This window comes from Colossoma macropomum, unplaced genomic scaffold (assembly GCF_904425465.1).
Source record: "Colossoma macropomum unplaced genomic scaffold, Colossoma_macropomum, whole genome shotgun sequence".
Lineage (NCBI taxonomy): Eukaryota > Metazoa > Chordata > Actinopteri > Characiformes > Serrasalmidae > Colossoma > Colossoma macropomum.
In genome coordinates this window covers 472,086-499,130 of record NW_023494806.1, presented here as the reverse complement: position 1 = coordinate 499,130, position 27,045 = coordinate 472,086, and the positions used below count along the sequence as shown (strand labels likewise).

The 27,045-nt window shown below is 41.9% G+C and overlaps 1 protein-coding gene across 1 annotated transcript in view; it reads left to right on the top strand.

The window, feature by feature from the left end:
• Positions 1-27,045, top strand: part of piwil2 (piwi-like RNA-mediated gene silencing 2) — a 60,816-nt gene that overhangs the window by 8,146 nt on the left and 25,625 nt on the right. The window contains exons 6-13 of the mRNA XM_036599059.1: positions 3,394-3,609; positions 6,422-6,532; positions 6,813-6,930; positions 10,517-10,641; positions 19,552-19,632; positions 21,516-21,629; positions 22,870-23,058; positions 25,717-25,801. Coding sequence (XP_036454952.1) covers positions 3,394-3,609; positions 6,422-6,532; positions 6,813-6,930; positions 10,517-10,641; positions 19,552-19,632; positions 21,516-21,629; positions 22,870-23,058; positions 25,717-25,801 — 1,039 coding nt within the window. The remainder of the gene's footprint in view (positions 1-3,393; positions 3,610-6,421; positions 6,533-6,812; positions 6,931-10,516; positions 10,642-19,551; positions 19,633-21,515; positions 21,630-22,869; positions 23,059-25,716; positions 25,802-27,045) is intronic.

The window sequence follows — 27,045 nt, the reverse complement described above, 5'->3', positions numbered from 1 at the left end:
CTATCTGACTGATCGAGGTGGGTAATCCTGTAAATAATCCGTTAAATAGAAGAATAATATCCGTGTAAACGCCTGTATCTGATTACATTCCCTATCGGAAAGTTTAAGTCCGTTCTGATCATGTTCGTCGCGTCATAGTGAAAGTTTATACCGTTCAACATGGCGGAGCAGAAACTGGTCTGCAGAGGAGACGAAGTTTATGCTCTGATCTTTAAAAGACGGCGGTGGGACGGACGTCCAGCTTATGTGTCTCAGAACACGACGTCTTCCTCTCGGCCTCCTTTAATAAGGACATGTGAAGGACGTTTTCCTGAGTCTGACATCATTTTAAAGCAATTAAAAACACAAGCACTGCTCACTGCTGCTCATCTCACTCTGACTGGACTCACGCGATGCTGGTTGTCATGGTAGATTACTTGTGTTGAGCATGTAATCAGAGATTTTCATCAGATTGTTGAGTAGAGTGAGAATAAACACCTCAGTATTGATCTGTAATCGCAATGTATTCAATCAGACTGGCAAAAATCTTTTTATGTAAACACTGTCGTTTTACTGGAGGGTCACTGATGACATTTGTGTACTTTAATATACCAAAAATAGTCATAATTAATTTCTATGTGTCTCTCTTTATCCTTTTAGTAAACCTGCTGTGTTGTGTAAGGCTGACATATGTTAATGAGCTCTGTTCTGATTGGCTGTCCTGAGTGTTTCAGCCTCTCCTCTAGGTTGAAACACTCCTTATAACAGTGTAAATGGGTGGGGCTAAACAGCTGTGAGCTGAATAGGCGAATACACTCACTGTCCATTTTATCAGCTCCACTGACCGTATAGTCTCACTTTGTAGTTCTACAGTTACAGACTGTAGTCCATCTGTTTCTCTGATACTTTGTTAGCCCCCTTTTACCCTGTTCTTCAGTGGTCAGGACCCCATGGACCCTCACAGAGCAGGTACTATTTGGGTGGTGGATCATTCTCAGCACTGCAGTAACACTGACGTGGTGGTGGTGTGTTAGTGTGTGTTGTGCTGGTCTGAGTGGATCAGACACAGCAGTGCTGCTGGAGTTTTTAAACACCTCAGTGTCACTGCTGGACTGAGAATAGTCCACCAACCAAAAATATCCAGCCAACAGCGTCCTGTGGGCAGCGTCCTGTGACCACTGATGAAGTACTGGAGGATGACCAACACAAACTGTGCAGCAGCAGATGAGCTATCGTCTCTGACTTTACATCTACAAGGTGGACCGACAAGGTAGGAGTGTCTAATAGAGTGGACAGTGAGTGGACACAGTGTTTAAAAACTCCAGCAGCACTGCTGTGTCTGATCCACTCAGACCAGCACAACACACACTAACACACCACCACCACGTCAGTGTTACTGCAGTGCTGAGAATGACCCACCACCCAAATAGTACCTGCTCTGTGAGGGTCCATGGGGGTCCTGACCACTGAAGAACAGGCTAACGGAGTATGCAGAGAAACAGATGGACTACAGTCTGTAGATCTACAGAGTGGAACTGTGTGGTCAGTGGAGCTGAGGCACGTTGCTGACGGACTGTGCGATTACGTTTTTTTTTTTTTTGTTGTTTGTTTACTTGTAAATTATACAAGGAGACCCGGCTCAGACTGTCGTCTTCCTAACTGGAGGCTGTGCTTTGTTTTCTGTCTGTTATGTTTGTTCTGTTCCTCGTTAGACAGCGAGCTGTAGTGAACAGCGTTGCATGAATATGTCTGTGGTTTGCAGCCTCCAAATTTGAATCCATAAACAGCGTTTATGTTCCTTTTATCTCAAATCCGCTTCATCTGTTTGTAGCTTTAGCGTTTTCATTAGTCAGACCAAGCATATATCAGAGTTAGGAAGAGCCAAGAAGAGCAGGACTCTGTCGTTTGTTATTTGTTTTTTTGTCTAATTGCAAGTGCACAATATAAACAACATAACATTGATCAAAGATGCACCTTGTAAAAGTGCCAGTTTGCACCACTGTTCACACTTTGGAATCACTTGTCACCTCTTATTCTACAGAGTATATTTTGGTTTGTCCATCTGAATTTCCATGACCAAATCGTAAGGCAAATTATTCAGTAACTGCATGAAATAAATGTAGTTTTTATTTTATTTATTTATTTATTTTTTGTAAAAGTTCCTCTCAGATTAACAGAACATGTGTTTTATGATACACATATTGCTATAAGCTTACAATTTACTGCCGAAAGCCAAAAATCTTTTGTATTATTTTATAAAAGTAATGTTTACAGATCAGATCACTGAAGAGACGCCATCTGTTTATAGTTTATAGCCCAGATTTGTGGAAAAATGGGTCGACTTTCAGTAGAACAAAAAATTGTGAGTTCAGCTTCTTTTATTATAAGGGTTTAAAATTACATCACCATCTATTTGACTGGACAGAAGACAGTTACAGCCTCATACGACCCCCACCTTTAGAATGTAGCTTATGAAATATGAAAGTTATGAAGAATATGACGAGGTGCGTTTTGGAACCACCGGTGGTCTCAAGGAGTTGAAGAGGTTAATAAATGTTAAGTGTAAATGTAAACTGCAAAGATAGAAGGGGGCAGGTGATGTCTCAGACTCCTCCTCTGTTTGGTGAGGGCCACGCCTCTTTGACATGTTTTGGCACACCTTTACAACTGATGATGGTGTTTGGATGAACGCCAAACAGTCCTGTTTTAACTTTAATAGTCCAGTAATTTTATTTAACACTTTTTAAGCGTTTAGTCTGTGTTCAGACTGCAGGCAGTTCAGATTTCTCAAGTCAGATCTTTTGAGTCGCCTGTCCGCTCTGTTATCTGTAAGTTATCAGATCAGATTTGTGTGTCCAGACATCACCAGTCTATCTGCATGGGTTGCCGTGGTAACGACGTATGCGTCAGTATCTACGTAGCTACGCTGGTGATGCGAATTTCAAACATGGATGCAGGAGAGATGGAGGAGCATCATCTCCCCTCCAAACTCTTCAGAACTCTTCATAATCATGAATCTTTGGAGCTCTTCTTGAATCCCAGCACTGCATCACTCTGGATTCGACATCGTCGCTGTTTGTCGTGTTGCGAGTGACGAAAAAGACGCTTTGAAATCTGATTTGAGCGTCCAGACTGAGACGCATCTGTAAAAATCGGACTGGAGTCACATTTCAAACCACCTCCAATCCTGGATTCAATGTGTTTTTTTGCTGTCCAGAATATCAAAAATCAGTCCAGATGCAATCTGGATATGTCAAAAATCGGCTTTGGGCTGGCCGTCTGAACAAACCTGTGTTACCTGGATGTAAACAAAATATACATCATTGGAGGTATATTATAGATGTGGTCGTTTAATAGTTTAATTATAGCTGCACAGCTGATTGTATTTTTGCTGATATCCATACTCTGTTTCAGTTTTGTGGGCCGTGGACTGATTGGTGTTGGACGAGCTGCGATGCCTCCTGTTGGTTTCGGTAGAGGTCCGACAGTCTCACCTGCGCTTCCTCCTGGACCTGACGCCCCCTCCGCTATCCCAGTCACCCCTAAAGATGCATCTCCCGTCTCTGTGGACGTCTCGGTGACCCCAGGGAGCTGCCAGGCTAAAGCAGAGCTGAAGATGGAAGCTGCACGGTGAGCACACCTGTAGACACCTGTAGATTACGTTCAGTGCAGCTTGGCATCACAGTGCATTGTGGAGAATAGGCGTTCTGTTAATTATGCTGTCTAATGGAACTGGAAATTATGGTCTGTTCCCTCAGTATTTCTATTTACTGAATTAGGAAAACAAGCGTTTAGTTATGCTGCACTGTCTGACTGGAACTTGTTACAGAAAGACTTTAAGGGGAACTCCACCAGTTTTTCACAAGTTACCACCTAATTAAGTGGTTAAGATGTAAACGGAGCAGCTCAGAGCGGTTCGGTTTCTACAGGAACTTACCGAGTCAGAACTGTTCACAGTGGTGGTGATGGGAACCAGACGTCCACCTCTAAAAGCTCCCTCACAGAAAGTTCCTACAGTAAATGGTTATGAATTCACTGCCTGATGACTGAGACACTGTTTTATGATAGTTTAGAGAACTTAAACTCCATTCATGGTGGAGGGATACATGCAGGGCGCTGTGAGGCAAAATAGTCCCCAAAGAAAACTTATTATTTCAGATTCTCCACTATTTTCCACCATCAACATTCCATATAAAGTCAGAAGTAACTGTCAGTGTATTAAATGATTAATTATGGGTTGCTGGCTAATTAATTTATTGTTTTATGTATGTAATGTGTTGTTTGTCGCTGTCTATCGTGGTCAGGACTCTCCTACAAAAGAGATTTTAAAATCTCTGAGATTTTTTTTTTTTTCCTGGTTATATAAAGATAAAAAACATAATCCTGCTTTTGGATGTTGATGGTGGATAGTGGTCTTGGCGTTACTCCTTTTAAAGTTTCAAGTGTGGAATATAAAATATTAATTAGTTTTCCAGTGTGACTGGAAGGAGGGAAATGAAGTGAAACTCTGTGAAAGTTAGAATTTAGACATTTCTGTGTCCTTATTACCTTAAAATGGTGTCTGACTTTCAGAGAGAATAATTAGGTTCCCCACACTGAGAGAAGGATACTAGAGGTGTTATTTATTTAAAATATGCTGAAAAATCCCCTGGGATTAATAGTGTCTCCTATTTTTTGCATATTTACTTGTGAACATTTAACATCTGCAGATGTTTGTCTTTCTCTGGTATCAGTGTCAGTGTTCACTTCTATTAATCTTGCGCTGATCATGTTGATTAAAAGAAATCAGTTTGTCCTTCCAGGTGAACGAGCGAGTGAAAGTGACCTCAAGGCTCATTTATGCTCAACGTTAGATACGGATATGGATGCGGGTGGAGCTTCTGTCTGACTCTGCCTTCGTATCGTCCGTATTTGTGCACCGTCTCTGAAAGCCTAAGCCTTAGGGACGCTACACGGCGTCGTAGCAGACTATAGAAGGACTGGGCTTCTCGCACTATCCGACTGGTTTTTACAGATTTTTTGTGTGGCTGAAATATTGGGGATCACATTACTCAACTTTCGAAGCTGCTGCTGAACCAAACAGTACTTGCTGAACTCGGCGAACTCGCCCGAACCCTCGCGGTCTCCTCTTACTAGGAGACGCAAATAAACGAACGTGGAGCTGCTGTTTTTTCTGCTGTTTGCACTGACGGAGTAAAGAAGCAGCAGGTAAACATGTTTAGTGAGGATTATGGATTAAAAAATGTGATCAGTTGGTATTTTTAGAGTTTTCAAGTCAAGAGTCAAGTCAAGTCCAGAGGCTCAGTCCCTTGTGAGTTTAAAAACCTGATTGCCTGAGGGACAAAGCTGTTGCAGAGTCTGGCAGTGATGGATGCTCTGGTACCTTCTGCCAGACGGCAGCTGTGAGAAAAGTCTGTGTGAGGGATGGATGGGGTCGTCCACGATGCTGGTGGCTTTGCTGGATGCAGCGTGTGGTGTAGATGTCCATGATGGAGGGGAGAGAGACCCCGATGATCCTCTCAGCTGTCCTCACTATGCGCTGTAGGGTCTTGCGATCAGAGGCGGTGCAATTCCCAAACCAGGCGATGATGCAGCTGCTCAGAATGCTCTCCACAGTCCCCCTGTAGAACATGGTGAGGATGGGAGGGGGAGATGAGCTTCTTCAGTCTCTGCGGGAAGTAGAGGCGCTGCTGGGCTCTCTTGGCTATGGAGTTGGTGTTGAGGGACCAGGTGAGGTTCTCTTTGATGTGGACACAGAGAACCTAAACTCGGTTGTGCCTTAAACTCAGCTCATTAAAAAGCTTCACTCCACATGAGAGGGACTTCAACATTTTTCTTTGTTTACTTGCTGTATTTTCTTCTTTCGCACTCATTTCTCATTGGCTGTTGGAGGAGTCTGTTCAGATTGAGTCGTTCATCAGTTTAAACTAGATTTCACTCAGAGTCGGGTTGAAAAATTAAAAGTCTGATAAACTCTGATTGGTCTGAAAGGCGATCGGGAGGCAGTAAATCTGAGTCTGTGCCCCTCAGACACGACTCGACTCTCTCTCCAACTGGCGACTCCGAGTGACCCAAAAATCTGAGCCGACCAGCTCAGACTCAGACTGAGAATCAGGGCTAAAATCGGTGTAGAAGTCGTGTAGTTGAACCCCGGTTTTACAGCTACAGCACTACTGTAAGCCATCGGTAGACACCACAGTCTACAGCTCTTTCGTACTTGGTACTAGTGATACTAGTGGATGAATTGCTTAACATCCCTGCCGACGTAAAGGACTCATGGAAGTACGCGAGCAGTGACGATTACATCATTTGAAACGGACGTGTTCTTTTCATACGTAAAGGGAGCATAAATGAGCCATAAAGCGAGAGAAAGTTTCTGAGTGACGTTAATTGATTTGTTGCCTGTTCGCCTGAACGACTCTGTTCCTCTGCTTTTGTGCAGTGAACCGCTGAGGAAGGCGGGAACGAAGGGGAACCCCGTCATCATCGGCTCCAACTACATCCCGATCCACTGCAAAAACGAAGCCGTGTTCCAGTATCACGTCACTTTCACGTAGGCTTGATTTGAGTTTGCGTGTGAGAGTCTGTGGCAGCTGCCAGAAGGGAGTTAGTCTGTTTTTGGTTTGATCCTCCCATTAGGAGTGTCCTGGTAAAGTGATTTATCATGGTCTAAAAAATAACAGCTCATTAAATCAGTATTTAAATCTCAGTGGTCTAACATTAGTCAAGCCAGCCAGATGCTAATGATATCGATTGTTTGATTGATGTTAATCGTTATCTACTCATTTTGCATATGTACTCTCTGATGGTATTGATCGTGCGATGCGGGTCAGTCCGAATGTGGAGTCGCTCAGCATGCGGTTTGGTATGATGAGGGACCATCGCTCAGCTACAGGAGAAGTGGTGGCCTTCGACGGCTCCATCCTTTACCTGCCAAAACGACTCGATGAGGTAAAGTCTGGGGGTGGGCTTTTTTCTGTGTTTCAGAGAGATTCAGAGTGGTTCGGTGTGAAATGGTTCAGATGTCTTTACAGTGGTGGTGATGGGAACCAGGGGTCGCCATGACTACAACACAGATATAGACATTTTATTTACTATCCAGAACCACCAGTGAACCTACACGAGTCTTCTGAGCTTATATGGAATGTTGATGATGAAAATAGTGGAAAATCTGAAATAATAAGTTTTCTTTGGGGACTATTTTGCCTCACAGCGCCCTGCATGTATCCCTCCACCATGAATGGAGTTTAAGTTCTCTAAACTATCATAAAACAGTGTCTCAGTCATCAGGCAGTGAATTCATAACCATTTCATGTAGGAACTTTCTGTGAGGGAGCTTTTAGAGGTGGACGTCTGGTTCCTATCACCACCACTGTGAACAGTTCTGACTCTGTAGAATGGAGTGTTTCCCACCAAACCACTCTGAACGACTCTGTTTACATCTTAAACATTTATGTAGAAAAATCTGTGAAATTCCCCTTTGAGAGTTGTTGATGATGATGATGATGATGATGATCATATTCATTTATGTATCGCTTTTCATTTTAGTGAAGAGCTTTACACAGGAAAGTAAGTGAAACATTGAAGAGAAAATATTTTGATCTAATTAAAATAACAGCACAGTTATAACCAGCAGGAGTCCCAGTACTTCAGGCCAGTGGTCTCAGTTTCAGATTACTTTGGGGGGGCACTAACCAGATTGTGTTCTCCAAGGGGAGCTGGTTTCTAAACATTTTTATCCAACATTTACCCAACTTTTGTTAACATATGAGATAAAAATGTCCCATATTTTTAACTACATAACAGATACATATATATTTTAGTGCATCATAGTCAAAGATTACTCAAAGTTCTTCTGTCACCACAAACCACACCTGCTCTTTCTAACCATTAGGCCTGTCACAGTTCCTACATTAGTTATTTAAGCTGACAGTAATTACATCTCATAGTAATTTTAAGCTGCAACAAACAGTGTGAATTGGGAGAGTTGAGGCAAATACATGCAAACAAAAGAAAGCAGTAAATACGTTAATTGAGACGCATAATTGGACTTACAAAACAGCTAATTTGGCGCTCTGCTGTTTAGAGGGCAGCACTGAGTAGTGTTTTTTTTTGTATGTTAGCTTTCAAACCTTTATACCATGTAGGTTAGCAGAATGGAGCTTATTCTGCTTATATCTTTACTCGACTCTACACTGAATTCTGTCTAACTGTAGACGTTTGTGTCAGTCTGCAGACGGTACAGCCCGTGTTAGCTACCATTAACAAAGCTGATAAATAAGCCAGTCAGCCAGTTTGGCTACTTTAGGCTTGTACTTTAATAGCCACAATTATTTATGACAATTAAGTCATCTAAAATTTCATGATTGTGACAGCCCTGCCAACAGTAGTTTGAATTTTCCATTCCACCTTAAATGGTGCAGCAGTCACATCATGCTGGGATCAGACTACATGATATTTTTATCTTAGGGGTGCGGGAAAAAATCGATTCTTAGATGCATCGCGATGCGGACGTGAACGATTCTGAATCGATTCACAAAGTGTCAAATCGATTTTCTGAATATTTAATTTACAACGTAATGTTGACGGAACGCAAATAGCGGAACTTGGAAGTGGGTAAGTGCGGCACCCGGACAGTCTGTGGCGGCACATAACAAAAACACTACTGGATGAGTGAGAAATCCGACCGGCTCCCTCTGCATTAAAGCCAGGTTAGATCAGGAGTCACAACACAAATGATAAGAAGAGACATTTTGTCCTTTCAACAAAAATCAAACCACCTTGGGAGCCACAACATTTAATGTCCAGTATGTCTCAGTGTGTGCTGATGTCCTAGTTTAGGCTAAACAATATAAACGAGAGCGCAGATTTACTCCGCTCTGCTTTAAGCTTTAATAGCCGCTTTTCTCCACCAGAAAACTTTACTCAAAACTAGATCAGCTTATTGTAAAAGGCCTCTCAGTGTTCGACTGTTTTCTGAGGCTGAAGTTGCTTCTCATTCTCCAGCTTCTTGTTCAAATTTTTCCGTTCCACCTTAAATTCTGATTGAGGTGCTGAATGTAAATGTAAAAAGGTGGACTGGGAGAATTCGAAAGAGAAGCGACTTCATCTTCACAGCTGTTTAGTGTTTGACAGTCTCTCATTGCAGATTTAACGTACCAGGAAACCAACTGCGCTGCTTATAAATGCGAATAACGCATCGCTGCTATGTGACCTGCAGTCTGCACAGTTGTGGCGAAACAGGGCTTTCGCACTATGCTGCACACATCCCGTCTCGAAGATACTTTACTGACACAGCGACGCATCATCAGTAAAAAAAAAGATGCATTGAAATGCATTGATAATCGTTTTATAATCGCATCGCAGCCCTCTGCATCGCAATCGAATCGTGAGGTGCCTAGAGATTCCCACCCCTATTTGTGATGGTCAGTGTCGGATTAGGCAATCATAGTGCCAGAAATCCGTGCCGTCTCTTGGTCGAGAGACCGTCAACACTACGACTTTAACGACGTTTAATGATCTATCATCATTCGTGTCCTTCCACGAGGTTGTCGTTGAGGATAAACTGTCAGAAGCGCTGTGTGCGATGCTGGAGGTTTTGTGTTCTGAAAAGAAAGAAAGCGATTGTGGAGCCGTTCCTGGGCGTCAGGACAGTGTGGGCTGACTGTCTTTCAAAGAGAACTTGAGGTAACAAATGTGTTAACATATCAAGAACATTTTATAAGTGTAGCTACTAGGTTCTCTGTATGTAACCAGTTGCTATAAACGCTTTTTCTCATCAACATTTATTTTTTATGGACTCCCTCGAGGGGGTCTGCTGCCTCAGCTCAGAAAACGTTTTCTCTATTTCGTTGTTCCACCTGACACCTGCAACTCCCTCTTTTCCCTGAGACGTCATACTAGGCAGAAAAATACAAAGATTTCTATAATCGTAGACTTTCCGTCGGGGTGTCGTGGGATGTCCCAGACAGCGTCTGTGTACATACAGAGGACCTGGTAGCTACGTTTGTATAATGTTCTTAGTATGTTAACTTTGGTGGCATTCAATTATGTCGTCTTGTACCTGACGCTCTGGTTTGGGCCCAACGCTGGAAATTTGTCGGCTGAAACAAAATCCTGCGCAAATCGGGAGTTTGTGTAGTCTGATCTGGGCATTGTGGCAGCCGTACAAGCGCCTGAAGGGAACTGCTGCCCCATTTAAGGCAAAACAGGTTTTCAAATAAGCCGCCAACTTCAGCTTCTTGAGTAATTCGTCTCATACGCGCGCCCCGTACACTTACGGCCCCCAACCGAATTTGAAAAATATTGGTCGTTTGTGCTTCAGTGCCACCTGCTCCACAGCTTGTTCCGAGGCCGCGGCGTCACCTGGTGCAGCTGAGCGAATCAGACGCTCCTCAGGCACTATGAGGGGAAACCGAAGCTCTGCGGTGTCCATGTTTTTTTAACCACAAAATATGGTGCTGTTGATTTCACCCTGACCTGCTCAGCGCTCGAGTGAAACGCTCAGTGTGTGTTTTGTGTGTTTGCTTTGTTCCAGGTTGTTCACCTGAAATCAGAGAGGAAGACGGATAATCAGGAAATCGACATAAAAATCCAGATGACCAAAATTCTGCCCCCACACTCTGACCTCTGTATTCCCTTCTACAATGTGGTCCTGCGGAGGTTTGTGTTTATTTATTTATCACCAAGATAAACTGAACATAAACGCTTACGATCTGTGCTGTACAGCTGTATGTTCCCAGTGACCATATTGTGCCGTGGAGAACTCATGAGAGCGATTGTGGTTTAGATTTCTACCAGAGCTGAGCAGTATGACCGCATTTATCGTTATCGTGATAAATAACATCACAATACACCGGTCAGGCATTACATCATGACCACCTCCTTGTTTCTACACTCATTGTCCATTTTATCAGCTCCACTTACTATATAGGTGCACTCTGTAGTTCTACAGTTACAGACTGTAGTCCATCTGTTTCTCTGATACTTTGTTAGCCCCCTTTTACCCTGTTCTTCAGTGGTCAGGACCCCCATGGACCCTCACAGAGCAGGTACTGTTTGGGTGGTGGGTCATTCTCAGCACTGCAGTAACACTGATGTGGTGGTGGTGTGTTAGTGTGTGTTGTGCTGGTCTGAGTGGATCAGACACAGCAGTGCTGCTGGAGTTTTAAACACCTCAGTGTCACTGCTGGACTGAGAATAGTCCACCAACCAAAAATATCCAGCCAACAGCGTCCTGTGACCACTGATGAAGGACTAGAGGATGACCAACACAAACTGTGCAGCAGCAGATGAGCTATCGTCTCTGACTTTACATCTACAAGGTGGACCGACAAGGTAGGAGTGTCTAATAGAGTGGACAGTGAGTGGACACTCCAGCAGCACTGCTGTGTCTGATCCACTCAGACCAGCGCAACACACACTAATACACCGCCACCCCGTCAGTGTTACTGCACTGCTGAGAATGACCCACCACCCAAATAGTACCTGCTCTGTGAGGGTCCATGGGGGTCCTGACCACTGAAGAACAGGGTAACAAAGTATCAGAGAAACAGATGGACTACAGTCTGTAACTGTAGAACTACAAAGTGCACCTATATAGTAAGTGGAGCTGATAAAATGGACAATGAGCGTAGAAACAAGGAGGTGGTCATAATGTTATGCCTGACCGGTGTCACTATGCTTTTATGATCCATTAGCCAGATTTGTGATTGAAATAGCTGCGTCATTAATCCGTCCCGCCAGAACGGTTCTGCGACCCTGAGCAGGGTAACCACTGGAGCGGTGCTCAGAGCTGTCTGCCCTGCTTATTTTTGTTAAAATGATGTAGAACTTCAACCAGGTTACATTATTTATTCTCCAGTATAAAAACCAGTCACCCTTGCAGCACATCCCAGTATAATCACAGTACGGCTCGTTTGTTCGTATTATATGTTCTGATTTGTTTATTGTTTGGCGTGTTTGCAGAAGCTGCAGCATAAACTAGAAATTGTTCACATTTTTTTCTCCTCTCATTTCCAATGAGAGATGTACAGCTCTGTTTTGTTATGATCTGCTGGATTGCCATGGTAACAGCATTAGGACAGCAGATCTCTGGGAATAAAATGATAACGTGCTTTCAGGACCCTCAGCTGTTCCAGACAGTGTTCGAGTTCTGGCCCAGTTTCAGCTGAAGCTGCTCCGCCATCAAATGGCTTCGTGCTTCTGTGATTCTCTTTATTTATCTATCTATCTGTCTGTCTGTCCGTCTATCAATCTAGCTATCTATCTGTCTATCTGTCTATATATCTGTCTATGTATGTATCTGTCTGTCTACCCGTTTATCTATCTGTCTATTTATTTGTCTATGCTTCTTTGATTCTCTTTATTTATCTGTTTGTCTGTCTGTCTATCCATGTATCTGTCTATCTGTGCTTTTTTGATTCTCTTTATTTATTTATCTGTTTGTCTGTCTATCTGTTTATCTGTCTGTCTATCTGTCTATCTATCTATCTATCTATCTGTCTGTCTATGTATCTATCAGTTAGGGTTGTTAACAGTATATCATTGGCAAAAAGTGACTAAGAATTTATTAATATACTATTAAATGTGCTTTAGATCTTCTGTTAGGCTAATTTAAATAGTGCTGATTTATACTAAATGTATTTTCATTGTGACTCAAAGATGGTGTTTATACTGTGTATCAGGCGAGCGCTGATTGGCTCTTCGTTAACATGAACCCGAACTAGTGCAGAATTAAACTGAACCGTCTGAGGATTTCGGCTGCAGAACAGGAGCGACGTTACAAACCTTTAAATGTCCCTTCAGAATATTACAAGAACAGTGGAGTGAGTGTTCGTTCTTGGGCGTAGTGTGCGCTCACAGTACATTATGTGCAGGTATGATGACCTTTCCCCTATTTTTTTTAAATTCCCCCATAATTCAGTGTGTGAGATGTAGTCAGAGTGATTCAGAGAGGTTTGGTGTGAAATGGTTCAGATGTCTTTACAGTGGTGGTGATGGGAACCAGGGGTCGCCATGACTACAACACAAATATAGACATTTTATTTACTATCCAGAACCACCAGTGAACCTACACGAGTCTTCTGAGTTTATATGGAATGTTGATGATGGAAAATAGTGGAAAATCTGAAATAATAAGTTTTCTTTGGGGACTATTTTGCCTCACAGCGCCCTGCATGTATCCCTCCACCATGAATGGAGTTTAAGTTCTCTAAACTATCATAAAACAGTGTCTCAGTCATCAGGCAGTGAATTCATAACCATTTCCTGTAGGAACTTTCTGTGAGGGAGCTTTTAGAGGTGGACGTCTGGTTCCTATCACCACCACTGTGAACAGTTCTGACTCTAAGTTTATCTAGAACAGAGCGTTTCACACCAAACCACTCTGAACGACTCTGTTTACATCTTAACCACTTAATTATGCAGAATTGTTAAAAATCAGATCCCTTTTTAAAATTTTTCATAATTTTAAATTCTACACAAGGGGGCTCTGTGTACGCAATGCAGTGAGACGCGAAGCTGCGAAACAGTCCTAGCATTTTATAGTAAACAGTCTCCCCCAGTATTTCCACCACGTGTCCGTTAATATGTTGTCTAAATAAACAGAACTCAGTCGTGTTGCCAGGGGTGACGCATCACAGCCAAACATCACTATGGCAACTGCAGAGAGAACCTGCAGGATGACTGGAAAAAACATGATGCTAATCAAGAGTGAGGGGTTTCAGGAGCTCATTAACGTATTCTAGCTTTAAGAGTGTGGAGGCTTCAGGGGAGAAGAACGGTAAATAAAGCACAGCTTTGGTCAGTCCTGTAGCTCTCGCAACTGCCTGCTGGACTGTGCTGACCACAGAGACCTGTATCATGGTTACATGACCCTACAGTGAGTGAAACTAGCAAATGAATCCCACATCCAGCTCTCAGACAGCTCGCGCAGTTAGACACCTGGCTGAAAGAAAGTTCTGTTTGAGGGGAAAAATGATGTGTATTTTGTGTTTTATGCCTTGACTGAGTAAATGATGAATGTGGCAGCACATTCAAGGCTTTATTCACATTCAGCTGCAGCTTTGAAAGTGCAGATTCAGTTGTGTATTAGAGATGAAACAGTGTGAAAATTGAGTATCACGATTATACTTGGCAAGGTTATCGGTTATCAGTATTATCGTGGTATTGTTAAAAAGTGCTGAAAATGTTTATAGATACATAGATAGATAGATAAATAGATGGATAAAAAATCACTTTATTAATCCCATAGGGAAACTTGTCTGTTACAGCAGCGCGAAGTACAGTAAAGAGCAAAACGAGCAAAACAGGAGCAAAAGTATTGCCGTAGGCTATTTACAGACAGATAAATAGAATTATGCAACAGTCAGTTCCGGCCACGCAAGCTGATTGGTTGAGAAGCGTTCTAACTGCTGTTATTTCACCATAATATCACGGGTTTTTCACGAACACTGTATCACACGTAGATGCTGTTGCTAAGCAACGACTTTGACAGCTGTAGGAGACGCTCAAGACATTTGAACGTTTTTACTTCTTACTTTGCCACAAACAGAAAACGGACACTTCTAAGATCACATTTGACCGACAGCCGATTTGATCAGACTCTGAAGATGAGACGACACTAAATTCCCAAACTGTCATCACCACTGAGCAGCTTTTCAGTCGGCAGCTGTGACAGAAGAACAGCTGAACAACCTGGAATCAGCCAGAAATGAACCCAATACCATTCGCCAAACGTGTAGTCTGATCTTCAGAGTCTGACCAAATCAGACTGAGCCATAAAACTGCCGCAATATCAGGTTCAGCTCAGTTTTGTCAGTTTTTGCCAGATCAGTATTAATGTTGTTTTGTTCCAGCCAGTCTGTAAAGCATCTTACAGCCCATTTAGTTTGGCGAATGGTGTTGGGTTCATTTCTGGCTGATTCCAGGTTGTTTAGCTGTTCTTCTGTCACAGCTGCCGACTGAAAAGCTGCTCAGTGGTGATGACAGTTTGGGAATTTAGTGTAAGGAGCTGGAGAACGAACTGCCGGCTGTGCAGTGAGTGGGCGGAGCTCGTTACTCTGACGTAGCAACGAGCTGCTCGTTAAGGAACTATAATTTGGTGAAGGAACTGCGAACATTAAAACATATTAAACGCCCCGTTCACGGCCCAGTTTATTAATTTATTACTGTATTTATTTAACTGTTGTATTAAAGCAATAGAACACTCGAGGAGTGTGTTATCGCCAATAACATCACGGCTGTGATGATCTACGGCGACCAAATCACAGCTGTGATGTTATTTCACAATAACACACTCCCTCTGTGTTCTACTGCTGAAGTAAAGATAGATAAAATATACTGAAACGACAATAGCTATATGATGTGCAATACAAAAATGAGTAGTAGAATCACATAAATACTGTGACAGTGCAGTGGCGCATGTCTCCTCCAGTGAGTGAGCCGAGTGACTATGCAGTGTAAACTATAACCCATGTTAACAGTTGTAATATGAAATATTTATGGATGTATAAACAAAGTGACAGTGCAATATGCGTTGATTGATACACAAACTGAAATCTTTTCACCAGTTTTTACAATGAAAACCACACAAAATTAGCAGCTGTGTGTGTTTTGTTTGCATAAACATTAATATAATGATATATTAATATAATGGTATAGTCAATACCTTATATAAACGTGAAAACCACATCAAATATGTACTAACATTAAAGGTGGCATCATGTGGCTTGGAGAGGTTCAAGCAGTTTAAACATGAGGGTTTATTATGTTTTTAGTGTTAATTCAGTTCAGACTCAGCTACTAGTTCCCCCTCTGATTAGCTGGTTTAGGCTGTCCTAATTATTTTCATTATGCTGGTAATAATTTCTGATAAGGACATTTAGACTATCGGACTATCCTGCAGTTTCAGAACGAGGCTGAAGTCGGCTTCCTGTCCGCCGGGTTCTTGGTCATATTTTCCCGTTCCACCTTAAATGGTGCAGCAGTTACATTCTGGTTCTTGAGGCATTATAATAACTGCTGCCTCATTTAAGGTGGAACGGGAAAATTCGAACAAGAAGCTGGTGAACGAGGAGCCGACTTCAGCTTGACAGTTTTAAAATCTGGTAGGCTGTTTTGATTAAGGTGGTGGCGCCATTCGTCAGAACACAGCCGCTATAAAGTGGAGGTGGAGGTCACGAAGATGACTGTTAAGATTTGAAGTGTTGCCCCCTTTCTGCATGCTCTGCAGACCATCTTCACTCAGGTTTCCCTCTGCACTCATGTAAAAACCAAAATATGAATGCAGTTTAAACTCAGTCCTGGGTCGTTCTCCATTTGGAGTGGGAATTCAGGTGGAAACGTTTTGAAAATAAATGATTTCTTTCATCCCAAAATTAAATAATCTTAATATGTCTATTAACATCTCCTATTATCGTACATGCAGAAAGAAGCTGAATTCCATACATAGTTTACAGTCACTGGTGTTGTATGAGTATGGTGTAACTCCAGTGACGGCGACCCCAGTGACGGCGACCCCAGTGACGGTGATTCCAGTGACATTCTGTTTAAAACTGAGGATTCTGTAAATTGGCTGAGTCATTGGCCATCAGGTGACCTTGTGTATTTAAAGCCAGTAATAGAAATTACATGTGGCATTATTTTAATTACCCAGCCATTAAAGCACAAACCCTGCAACATATAGAAGTTATGAGCTGCCTGATAAACAAAATTATTAATAAATTAATGAAATATAGTGAGCGAGTCTGACTCGCCTTCTCAGGCCTTGAGCTGCTTCCTCTCTGAGCCTCGACCCAAAGAAGCAGTTTAATAGAGCTGAAAATACTGTGACAAAATCTAAAATAAGAGTCCTGATAACACCAGTGACCACAATCTGTGACAAACTAATTTTTTCAATAAAATACGTTTTTAAATATAGTATAACGCTAATGATGTAAAACAGATTCATGTTTACTTTTTATACCAGTTCCTCAGTTAAACCTCTTTAAAATATTGTTTTATATTAAAAATGTTTTCTCAAATGTTGAAAATTGGTTTGTGACGAGCTGTTTTACAGATGCAGAGCGACTATGAAACAGGATTAAAAGAGAAAAATCAGAGAATCCCGAGGGAAAAGTGTCATTTAACCTCAGGTCGACTGTGTAAATGTACATACTGACTTTTGGAGCTGTGACTGATATTTTAAGCATCGTTTAAGCGCTGTGACCTTTCGCACTCCAAATGGAGGATGACCCTCCTCTGAGGAGGCTGAAATATTTCCAAAGGGTTCCACCATGTTTACACTCGAACAGACCCACGCTGCGTGCTGGTACTAATTTGGTTGATGCTGGAATGTATTTAACAGTTTTTCAAAGCGCAGTGATCGACTACGGCATTGCTAACCAACTGGAATTGTACTGTTTTATACCAAGAAACTGGTCACCATTTCATCACTACTGTGTGTTTACAGTTGCATCTCCAGTGTGGATTAACGCAGAATTCATCTTCAGGTGGAGGTGTGTGCGTTTCTGTTTAAGCGTCAGTAGTGCCGGTTGCTGTATTTTAACAACCACCTTCCCAAAGTTTAGACTCGTCACTTCCTCCTAAAACACGCCCAGCGGTAAAAAGTCCCCCCTGACGTCCCACCCACAACCTTTGATTGATTGACAGGAGTGCTGTGACATTTGGGCAGAGCTGGAGCGCAACGCAGGAAATGAATCTGCAAATCAGGGATCGTTTTTCCTTTTTTAATGTCAGTCAGACCATCAAGACAATGAAAATGAAATGTGAGAAGCTCTTTGCTTTTCATATTAACTTTAACAGCTGCTGTGCACAGAAATGCAAATGCAGAAACACATTTTGCGTTTGAATTAAGTCTCTTTATTAACGCCCATATCGGAAATGCAGTTGAATCAGCATTTTCAATGCTTGAGTTTGAATAAAGTCTGAAATCAGCTGCTTTAGATATTTATTTAATGTTAAAAATCAATCAAGGAAAATCCTTAAATCTTACAACTGTTACAACTCTAAGATCTCTTATCTTTTTACTGAAATCTTTAGACTCCGTTTTTATTTCTTTCACCTAATTTTTCTTGTTCACGCTTTTTTTATTATTTATTTAAACTTCTTCCTCCGTCATTCATTTTTATTTCTGTTACTTTTGTATCTGATTCTGTTTTTCTCTAACTCATCTGTCTTTCTTCCTCCATTTCCTACTATTTTCTCTTTCACCTTATTTCTCTTCTTTCTCACTCATAATCCCAAGCTTTCCTCTTTCTCTGTTCCTGCTCTCTTTTCTTATTCTTTCTTTCTTTGTGCGCTTTTCTTGGTCTCGTTTGTGCTCGCCCTCTCTTCTTTCTGTTCTTTCTTCGTCTTTTATCTGTCATTCTCTCTCTCTCTCTTGTGCCCCCCCCCCAATGTTCTCTTTCTTTTTGAATACAATACTGAACAGCTTTACTCTTCAGCAGTGTTGTTTCTGCAGAACAGGCTCTAAATTTGGCTCCAGTTTTGTTCTCCTGCGTTCTCTCGGCCCCCCTGATGGAGGGTCACTGCTGCCTGGAGTCGACCGTGTCTGCAGAGTTCTTCATCTAATCTGCCCTTTGTTCTCTGCCGGAAGCGCTCGCTCTCTTTTAGCCCGGAGAGAGAATCACGCTCTCCTGGGCGGCTCAGCTGTTTGGGAGGTGAGATGGAGAGATGCTCAGTGTCCTCCGACGCCGTGGAGAGAGCAGTCGAGGAAACGGCGAGACGTCATGAGTCGCATCATTATGGCTGAACGATATGGCAGAAATATCACGATACACAATGTGTATCACAATATTTTGCTTATGAGATTTGCTGAGCAATAACAGAACATATTGCTTCACAACCACCTGGAAGAGCTGGTCGACCCCAAAACTGCCCCCATCAGATAAACAGCACTTAAAGCTTTCATCTCTGAGAGAGAGGAGAAAATCAAGCTGATCAGATCTGAAAACATCCACAGGTGTTTCTGTCCATCCTTCCACTGTGAGAAGACGACTCAGCGCTGTGGGTCTGAAAGGATGTGTAGCTGATCAAGAAGAACCTCACTGAGAAAAGGAGACGGACACATCAAACAAAGAAGCTGAACGATGGACTGACCACCCCAGAGACGGTGGCGCTGGGCTGCTGTCTATTCTGGAAAAGTGAAAGTAACATGATCTTCATCACTTCCTTCAGAAGCTGAAACTCTGAGTTCTTCCACATTTAACTCTGTTTGTAGCTCAGTTTGAGCTGCTTTCGGAGATTCTGGTCCTTTTAGCGTTTGCAAAATCTTCTGTTTGCTGAAGCACAGCTGCTACGTCATGTTGGCTGTCGTCATGCCAACAGCAGAAGTGACCGTGATTGGTTAGTGAGTTCATGTCACCACCAGTTTGCAAAAAATCAACAGAAAGTGAAATAAATCACACGTTGAGAGCGTAAAGGCCTTAAGACTGAACGACGGAGGGTCGTCTTTAATGATCCCTGCAGTTGGTCAGTGCTTCTGAGGTACTGACCGTATGAATAGCCCTGATATGAGAGGACATTAACACCACCCTTTTTTCTGTCTGGCTTTTTCTCCCTCTTCTGTAGAGTGATGAGGATTTTGGGGCTGAAGCTGGTGGGAAGGAATCATTATGATCCAAACAGTGCTGTTGTTCTTGGAAAGCACAGGTATTTATCACTTACTAAGCAAATTATAAATAAGAAAATTTGGTACGATATGTTCACACAGGGCGGTCACTGTCTCTTATATCAGTAATCCACGAACAATTTGCTGGGTTTGTTACTCAAATGCAGCTGAAAAATTAAATGTTACGTCACTAACTTTATTATTTTTTTTTAAATGTTCGTTTTTTGACAAAAGGCCAAACATAAACTGAAGAATTATTAACCGTGAACTATGTAGAGCCTTTCAAAGACCCCAGAATACTTCACCCCGGAGAGGATTAACTTTTAAATTTAGATTAATTTAAACTGTATTATTGCAGTGAATGAGATGCGTCTGCACTAGCTGTGCATTGGTGTCAGTGGTATAAAACAAAAGTATGTAAAATGACTACAACCACTTTCACACTGGATTGCCAGTAATATTGTTATTTTCTGTTTTTATTCTTATTTTTGGTATTAATAGGTGGAATTGATAGTAGTTTTGGTTCGTTAACCAGCAACTTAAGTATTTTTCCAGGTTGTTAAACTATTACGCTCAAATTGATACGCGATCCTACCAAACATGAGTTTGATCATTTAGACGCCTAGGATGAAAAGTAATATTGTTATTGTCTATTTTATCTTTATTATTTGGTATTATAGATGATAATAAGAGTTTTGATTAGTTAACCGCAAATCAGTCATTTGTTTCGGGTCGTTAAACGTTTGTACTCAAATTTACCCGCCAGGCTTGAGTTAACCACGTATAAAGAAACTTAGTGTGCGCTCGCTAATTATACTCAGCATACTTTGCTGGGTTTCTGTCACTCAGACAGCTGTAACAATTAGATTTGTTCCTTCACTAATAACTGGATTATTTATTAAATGTTGTTAGTTTTTAAAAGAGGCTAAATAATAAACTGAATAATTTCAAACTGTAAACGGTCAAACTTTGGACGTGTCCAAAGTCAGTCTTCTCTTCTCTGCCCTTCGGACCCTCCAGCCAGTTGGCTGCAGTTCTTCCTCTCACCTGATGGTGGCAGCAGTGCTGTAAGATTCCAGTGTAACAATGCACTGCGGTAATGAAGTAGCTAAAGTTTAAGAGCCTTATTAACCCTTTAAGGAGGAATAATAACGGCTGCTTTTTAATCTGATCCTCTCCTTTAATAAATGAATTCTGAATGATGTCGCTGCACTAATTTGATATGTAAATAACATTAATAAAACCAAAGATTTACAGATTTTGGTTTAGTTTATGTTGTAAATTATATTTTTGAAAAAGGAAATACTGGAATACAATTAATAGATTATTCATATTTTGTTGTTACTCTTAAATAAATTACTTAATTGTTTTAAACACTTACTAACTGCTCCAAACTGATCCAAACTGCTCTGAGCCACAGTAAAAGAGGCCTTGTGCATCTTTTATTCAGTGATGGGAAACGGCAGCTCACAAGCTCTGATTCTGTACTCGGATACTTTGAAAGCTTATTATTTTGAATCACTTGTGAATAATATTTTGGCCCTCAGGTATTTTGAGCTGGTGTTTGGACACCCCTGGTGTAGAGCCTTTCAGAGTACTCTACTGGAGAAAGATAAACTGGGAAGCCTTTTAAAAAGACTTCATTAAATATATATATTTATACTGTGTGGTTAAGAAGTGCATATAAATGTCTGTCTCCATCCTTGCTGTAAGAGAGACAGAGGGAGAATTTAAAATAGGGATTATCATCATAATCACTGCCTGTTCATCGAGGAGATACATTCCAACAGTTGATTTTTTAGTTGGTTAATCGTAGCAGCGCTAATGCTCACGGAATCTGAACGCAGAATCCACTTAATTTCATAAAAGTCTCTAATCTCTTTGTAAAACATGTATTAAATGTGTGCATTGTGTTCTGTTTCAGGCTGCAGGTGTGGCCAGGCTACGCCACCTGTATTAAACACACAGATGGTGGACTGTACCTCGGCGTGGACGTGTCGCACAAAGTGCTGCGGAATGACTCGGTTCTAGACGTCATGTAAGTGTCTCTGAGTCTTTCTGCCTTTGTTCAGTCTGCAGGTAAAAGTGGCCCATTCCTAAATCTGATCGTCGTTTGGTCGTTCACGATGGTCCTTCATCAAGTAAAAAAGTGCTTGATGGAGGCAGGAGAAACGTTTTCAGCAGCCATTTAACTTTATTATTTATTATTATTTTATGTTTAACAACTCAAAACCAAAGTTTAACCAAAAGTAGACTTTTCAGTCCTTTTCTCTAACACTAAGCTTTTCAGGTCTTTTCCTTTGCTGCTGCTGCTCGTCTCTCTCTCTGTGCCCAGATCAGCATCAGCTGGTTCTCATTAAGGGGAGCGTGAGCTTCTGAGCCGAGAGGGACAGAGAGCTCGGCCGCTGGGATCGAACGTGCGTCAAATTAAAGTGGCCTCGCCGCGGGACCGAAGGCGGGGCCCAAGAGGCGGGGCTCGGGACTCGCGTGCCTTCACTTTCACAGATTTCATCCTCTCCCTGCTGTCTTCACAGGGTTTCATCTGGGCTTGGAGCTCTCACAGCCGTCATCGGGGCCCAAGGGACGGGCGCATGCCACCCTATATTTTGCTGTTGTCAGAACAAAACCTTGTATCTCCAAAATGGTAACTTTACAGGAGAAGGAAAAAACACACTGTACTTTTAATGTAAGTCAATGGAACCAGAATTTTGTTCAAGTCATTTTGGGTCGTTTATTTTGGTCCATTCATCATGAAATTTACACACAATGTAAAGGGTAATAGGTGTTATCAAATTATGTCCAAAACTCAAAAAACATCAAAAACGGAGATACGAGGTTTTCTTCTGACAGCAGCGACACACACACACACACACACACACACACACACACACACACGCACACACACACACACATACATTTCATTCCTCAAAGAAGCCCAGCATAATTTGTAATCGTCATCTAAGACCTATTTTAACTAGTGTTTTAGTATATTCAATCAAATGTGCTGGATTTCAACAAATCCTTGTCATGTTTGAAGGCGTCCAGGAGAATCTGGAACTTTGTTCTGTAGACTGTCTCACCAGATATCGACCACATTACTACATACGCTAAAATAATTTTTTCTCTTTCTGTGTTTGTTTTTATTTGCATGCCTTTTTAAAATAGCATTATGTGGCACAAACTGCCCAGATAATGGCTTTAATCAATGTGCCTCAGAGATTTGCTCGGTGCTGTGTGTGTGTGTGTGTGTGTGTGTGTGTGTGTGTGTGTGTGTGTAGGAACGTGATCTACCAGCAGAGCCGAGAGAGCTTTCAGGACGAGTGCACCAAGGAGTTCACCGGCGCCATCGTCATCACGCGCTACAACAACCGCACCTACCGCGTCGACGACATCGAGTGGTCCAAATCCCCCAAAGACACCTTCACCATGGCAGACGGCTCCAAGATGACCTTCATCGACTACTACAGGTTCATCTGCTGCTCCTTTACCCACAGTCCCGTTGGGCTGATGGTGCTTTGTAAGATGGGATATTCTGGAAAAACACTTCCCATGTGGTCACCAGGAGTCAGAATCGACTTGGTGTTTAATAAATAACTAGAATAGTGCATTTCTAAGGAAAATGCGGAGAGATTTTCGCAGCTGAAGCTGATTTCTGTGGTAACGTGTTTCAGGGTAGTTGCTATGCTAGGGGTGTGAACTGAGTGGTTGTTAGGCGGTTGCCAAGTGGTTGTTAGTTGTTCTCAAAAATGAATGGGAGTCTATGGGAGGAGCAAGGAATGCAACAGTGACACAGATGAGTGCGGGTCAGTGTGGCTGTAGTTTAGAGCTTGAGGACCTGCCCTGAGTGAACGCGCTGTTTGGTAGCTGTCGGGCAAAGAAATAATTGGCTTATTTGGGGGCAAAAATGAATGGGAGTCTATGGGAGAAACGAGGGATGGGGGGGGGAAATGACAAACAGATGAGTGCGGGTCAGAACAACATTGAATTCATGCTCGGAGCCCCGCCCTGAGATAGTCAGAGAGTGCGAAATGGTGTCTTTATGTTGAACAGAAATACAGTAGATGGATGTACAGTTTTTACCCCGTTCATTCCTTTGGGAAAAGATCGTACGAAAACAGCAAAAAACAAACATTGTGAAGTTGGAACGTGCCGGTATCTCGAAAACTGAGGGAGGAGATGTCGGACAACGATCCTTGAGAAAAATAAGAAAAAAAAGTAGTAGAAATTATATTAGAAGTATATAAATCTGATAACAGTGCAGCTAGAGATGAAACGGTTACCGGTTTCACGGTAAACCGCGGTAAAATTAATGACGGTTAGTAGTACCGTTTGAACTTTACAGTATCGTTAAAACCGCGGTCGATTACCGCGGTGTGAAAAACTCGGAGATTCAGAGATATTTCAGCCTTCTAAGAAGACCAAGTCTGACGTTTGGTCATGTTTTGGGTTTTATAAGGATGCAGAAGGAAAGTTAATTGAAGATGACCACCCTGTCTGCAGATGACCACCCTGTCTGCAGATGACCACCCTGTCTGCAGATGACCACCCTGTCTGCAGAACAGGCCGAAAGAAAATAGCGGCGAAAGGGGGCAACACATCAAACCTTACGAGTCATCTTCGCGACCACCACCCGCTACCTGCAGGAATCCAAGGTTAACTAACGGAAAAGTCTGTGGGGATTTCGAAATAGAAGAAATGTCACGGTTTGTGTGGTTTAAACTTGTGTTTATGGTTCGTTAATCATATAAAATGAAGTTTTTAGCGTCAAAAAAAGAAAAACAGTCGGTGAATCAGCTGTGAATCGAAACTAAAGCTTTTAACACATTTCTGTGGAGCAGCGTCTCCAAAATGAGCTCTGGAACGAGACGCTGCAAAGTTCAATCTGCACAGCTCGTCTCGCTTTCAGTGTTTACTGTCTGAGAAGAGAATAACACCGTCTCAAATCACTCAGTGTCCCCTACAGAGGGCGCTACTGTTCAAACGAGCACGATCATCATTAACAAGCAGCTGAGTTTTAAATAGTAGTAATTTTCCATTAAGACGCACCTCAGAGTTGGTCGCGATTTAAATCTCTATGCAGGGAAATCCCTAGTTATTGTAATTAATAATAATAATAATAATAATAATATTATTATTATTATTATTATTATTATAACAGTAATAATAATAACAGTAATTATAATACATTTGCTATTATTTTGTTTACAGAGTATTACAAGTATTGTAAGTAATACAAAAGTAATACTAAAAATGTATTGACCTTATTTTTTAATGTTTATGCAAACAAAAAGTGCATATTGCTGCCAATTCTATTTGTGTTAATATAAAAGTTGGTGAAACGAGTTTCAGTTTGTGTATCAGTATTTATTTTTTTATTTATTTTACTTTTCAACACATTTGAACAATATCGCGATAATACCGATAATCGTGATAATTTTGGTCATGATAATCGTGATATGAAATTTTAATATCGTTTCATCTCTAAGTGCAGCGCACAATCACTAATAATAATAATGGAGCTGGTCATTCCGTAAGGCAAGGCGAGTTTCTTTATATAGCACCTTTAATACACGGCTGTCATTCAAAGTGCTTTACAGAAGAGAAAACATGATTGAGAACATGTAAAATCATGGGGCTCCTGAGTGGCGCAGCCATCTGAGTGTTGTCGCTGTGACGAGCGCGAGCGGCAGCTCGAAAAGATGTGGTGGAGCTTCACAGGTCTCAGAGAAAGCCTGTGTTAGCCTTCACCCTCCTAGTGTTGGTAGTATCGTGTGACTGGGGGAGTCCTAAGTGGGTGGAATTAGAGACGACTAAATTGGGGGAAAAAATTGAGGAAAAATCCCCCAAAAAAGAGAAAATCATTAAATTAGAAAATCAAATAAGAAATTAGTGAAATTTAGTAAAACAAAAATCAGTGAGAGGCCGGATCATCCAGCATCAGTACCTGACCTCACTGATGCTCTTGTGGCTGAATGCAGTCAAATCCTCACAGCATAGAAGATAGTAGTAGTAGTAGAGTAGAGTCTATTGATCTGCTTTCTGATCACAGTATTTTGTCAGTGAGTTTGGTCCATTATACGATTAAAACACTGCAGTACAGATTCAGCGTCTTCTGTTCTTTACAGGAAGAACTACGGCATCACGATAAAAGAAGTGGACCAGCCCATGCTGGTCCATCGCCCGAAGGAAAGGTCCAGACCTGGAGGAAAGGTGAGCTGCTGCTTCAGGCCGGTCTCCTCTGTCTGTGTGGGCGTTATCTAATGCCCTGTTCACTCTGAGTTAAAATTACCGTGGTGATAATTATTAATCACATTGTTAGATTCACACTCCATCAGCAGAGCCTGCTGGGTTTGTGTAACTCGAACACGAGCAGCTGTAAGAATAGAAGCCCCTCCGTCGCTGATAACTCAGTGTCAGTAATAATTACAGATGTTGGTAATAATAATCCTGTGGATGTGAAAGATGTGGATATTATATGTGAGAGGTTTGTGACAGAATGTGTTACAGAACATTTTGAAGAAGTTTCACTTTTTCTTTTCCACATTAAACACCGGTCAGGCGTAACATTCTGACCACCTCCTTGTTTCTGCGCTCATTGTCCATTTTATCAGCTCCACTTACTATATAGGTGCACTTTGTAGTTCTACAGTTACAGACTGTAGTCCATCTGTTTCTCTGATACTTTGTTAGCCCCCTTTTACCCTGTTCTTCAGTGGTCAGGACCCCCATGGACCCTCACAGAGCAGGTACTATTTGGGTGGTGGATCATTCTCAGCACTGCAGTAACACTGACGTGGTGGTGGTGTGTTAGTGTGTGTTGTGCTGGTACGAGTGGATCAGACACAGCAGTGCTGCTGGAGTTTTTAAACACTGTGTCCACTCACTGTCCACTCTATTAGACACTCCTACCTCGTCAGTCCACCTTGTAGATGTACAGTCAGAGACGATAGCTCATCTGCTGCTGCACAGTTTGTGTTGGTCGTCCTCTAGTCCTTCATCAGTGGTCACAGGATGCTGCCCACAGGACGCTGTTGGCTGGATATCTTTGGTTGGTGGACGATTCTCAGTCCAGCAGCGACACTGAGGTGTTTAAAACTCCAGCAGCACTGCTGTGTCTGATCCACTCAGACCAGCACAACACACACTAACACACCACCACCATGTCAGTGTCGCTGCAGTTACTGCAGGAGCTGATAAAATGGACAATGAGCATAGAAACAAGGAGGTGGTCAGAATGAGTGAGTGTTAGACATACAAGAATTTTCAATACTATATTATGATTTTTAATACCAGTGTTGTTACAGATTTTACAGTCTGAACATCACAAGGCAGCTTTTAGTTACAGCGCTCAATCTGCGTGGAACGTGAAGTTGGAGCAAAAAAAAGAGGTTAATTATGTCTCAGTCAAAATTCTGGGGGCCCCTGAAAAAAACAGGATGTTCTGCTGTTCATTA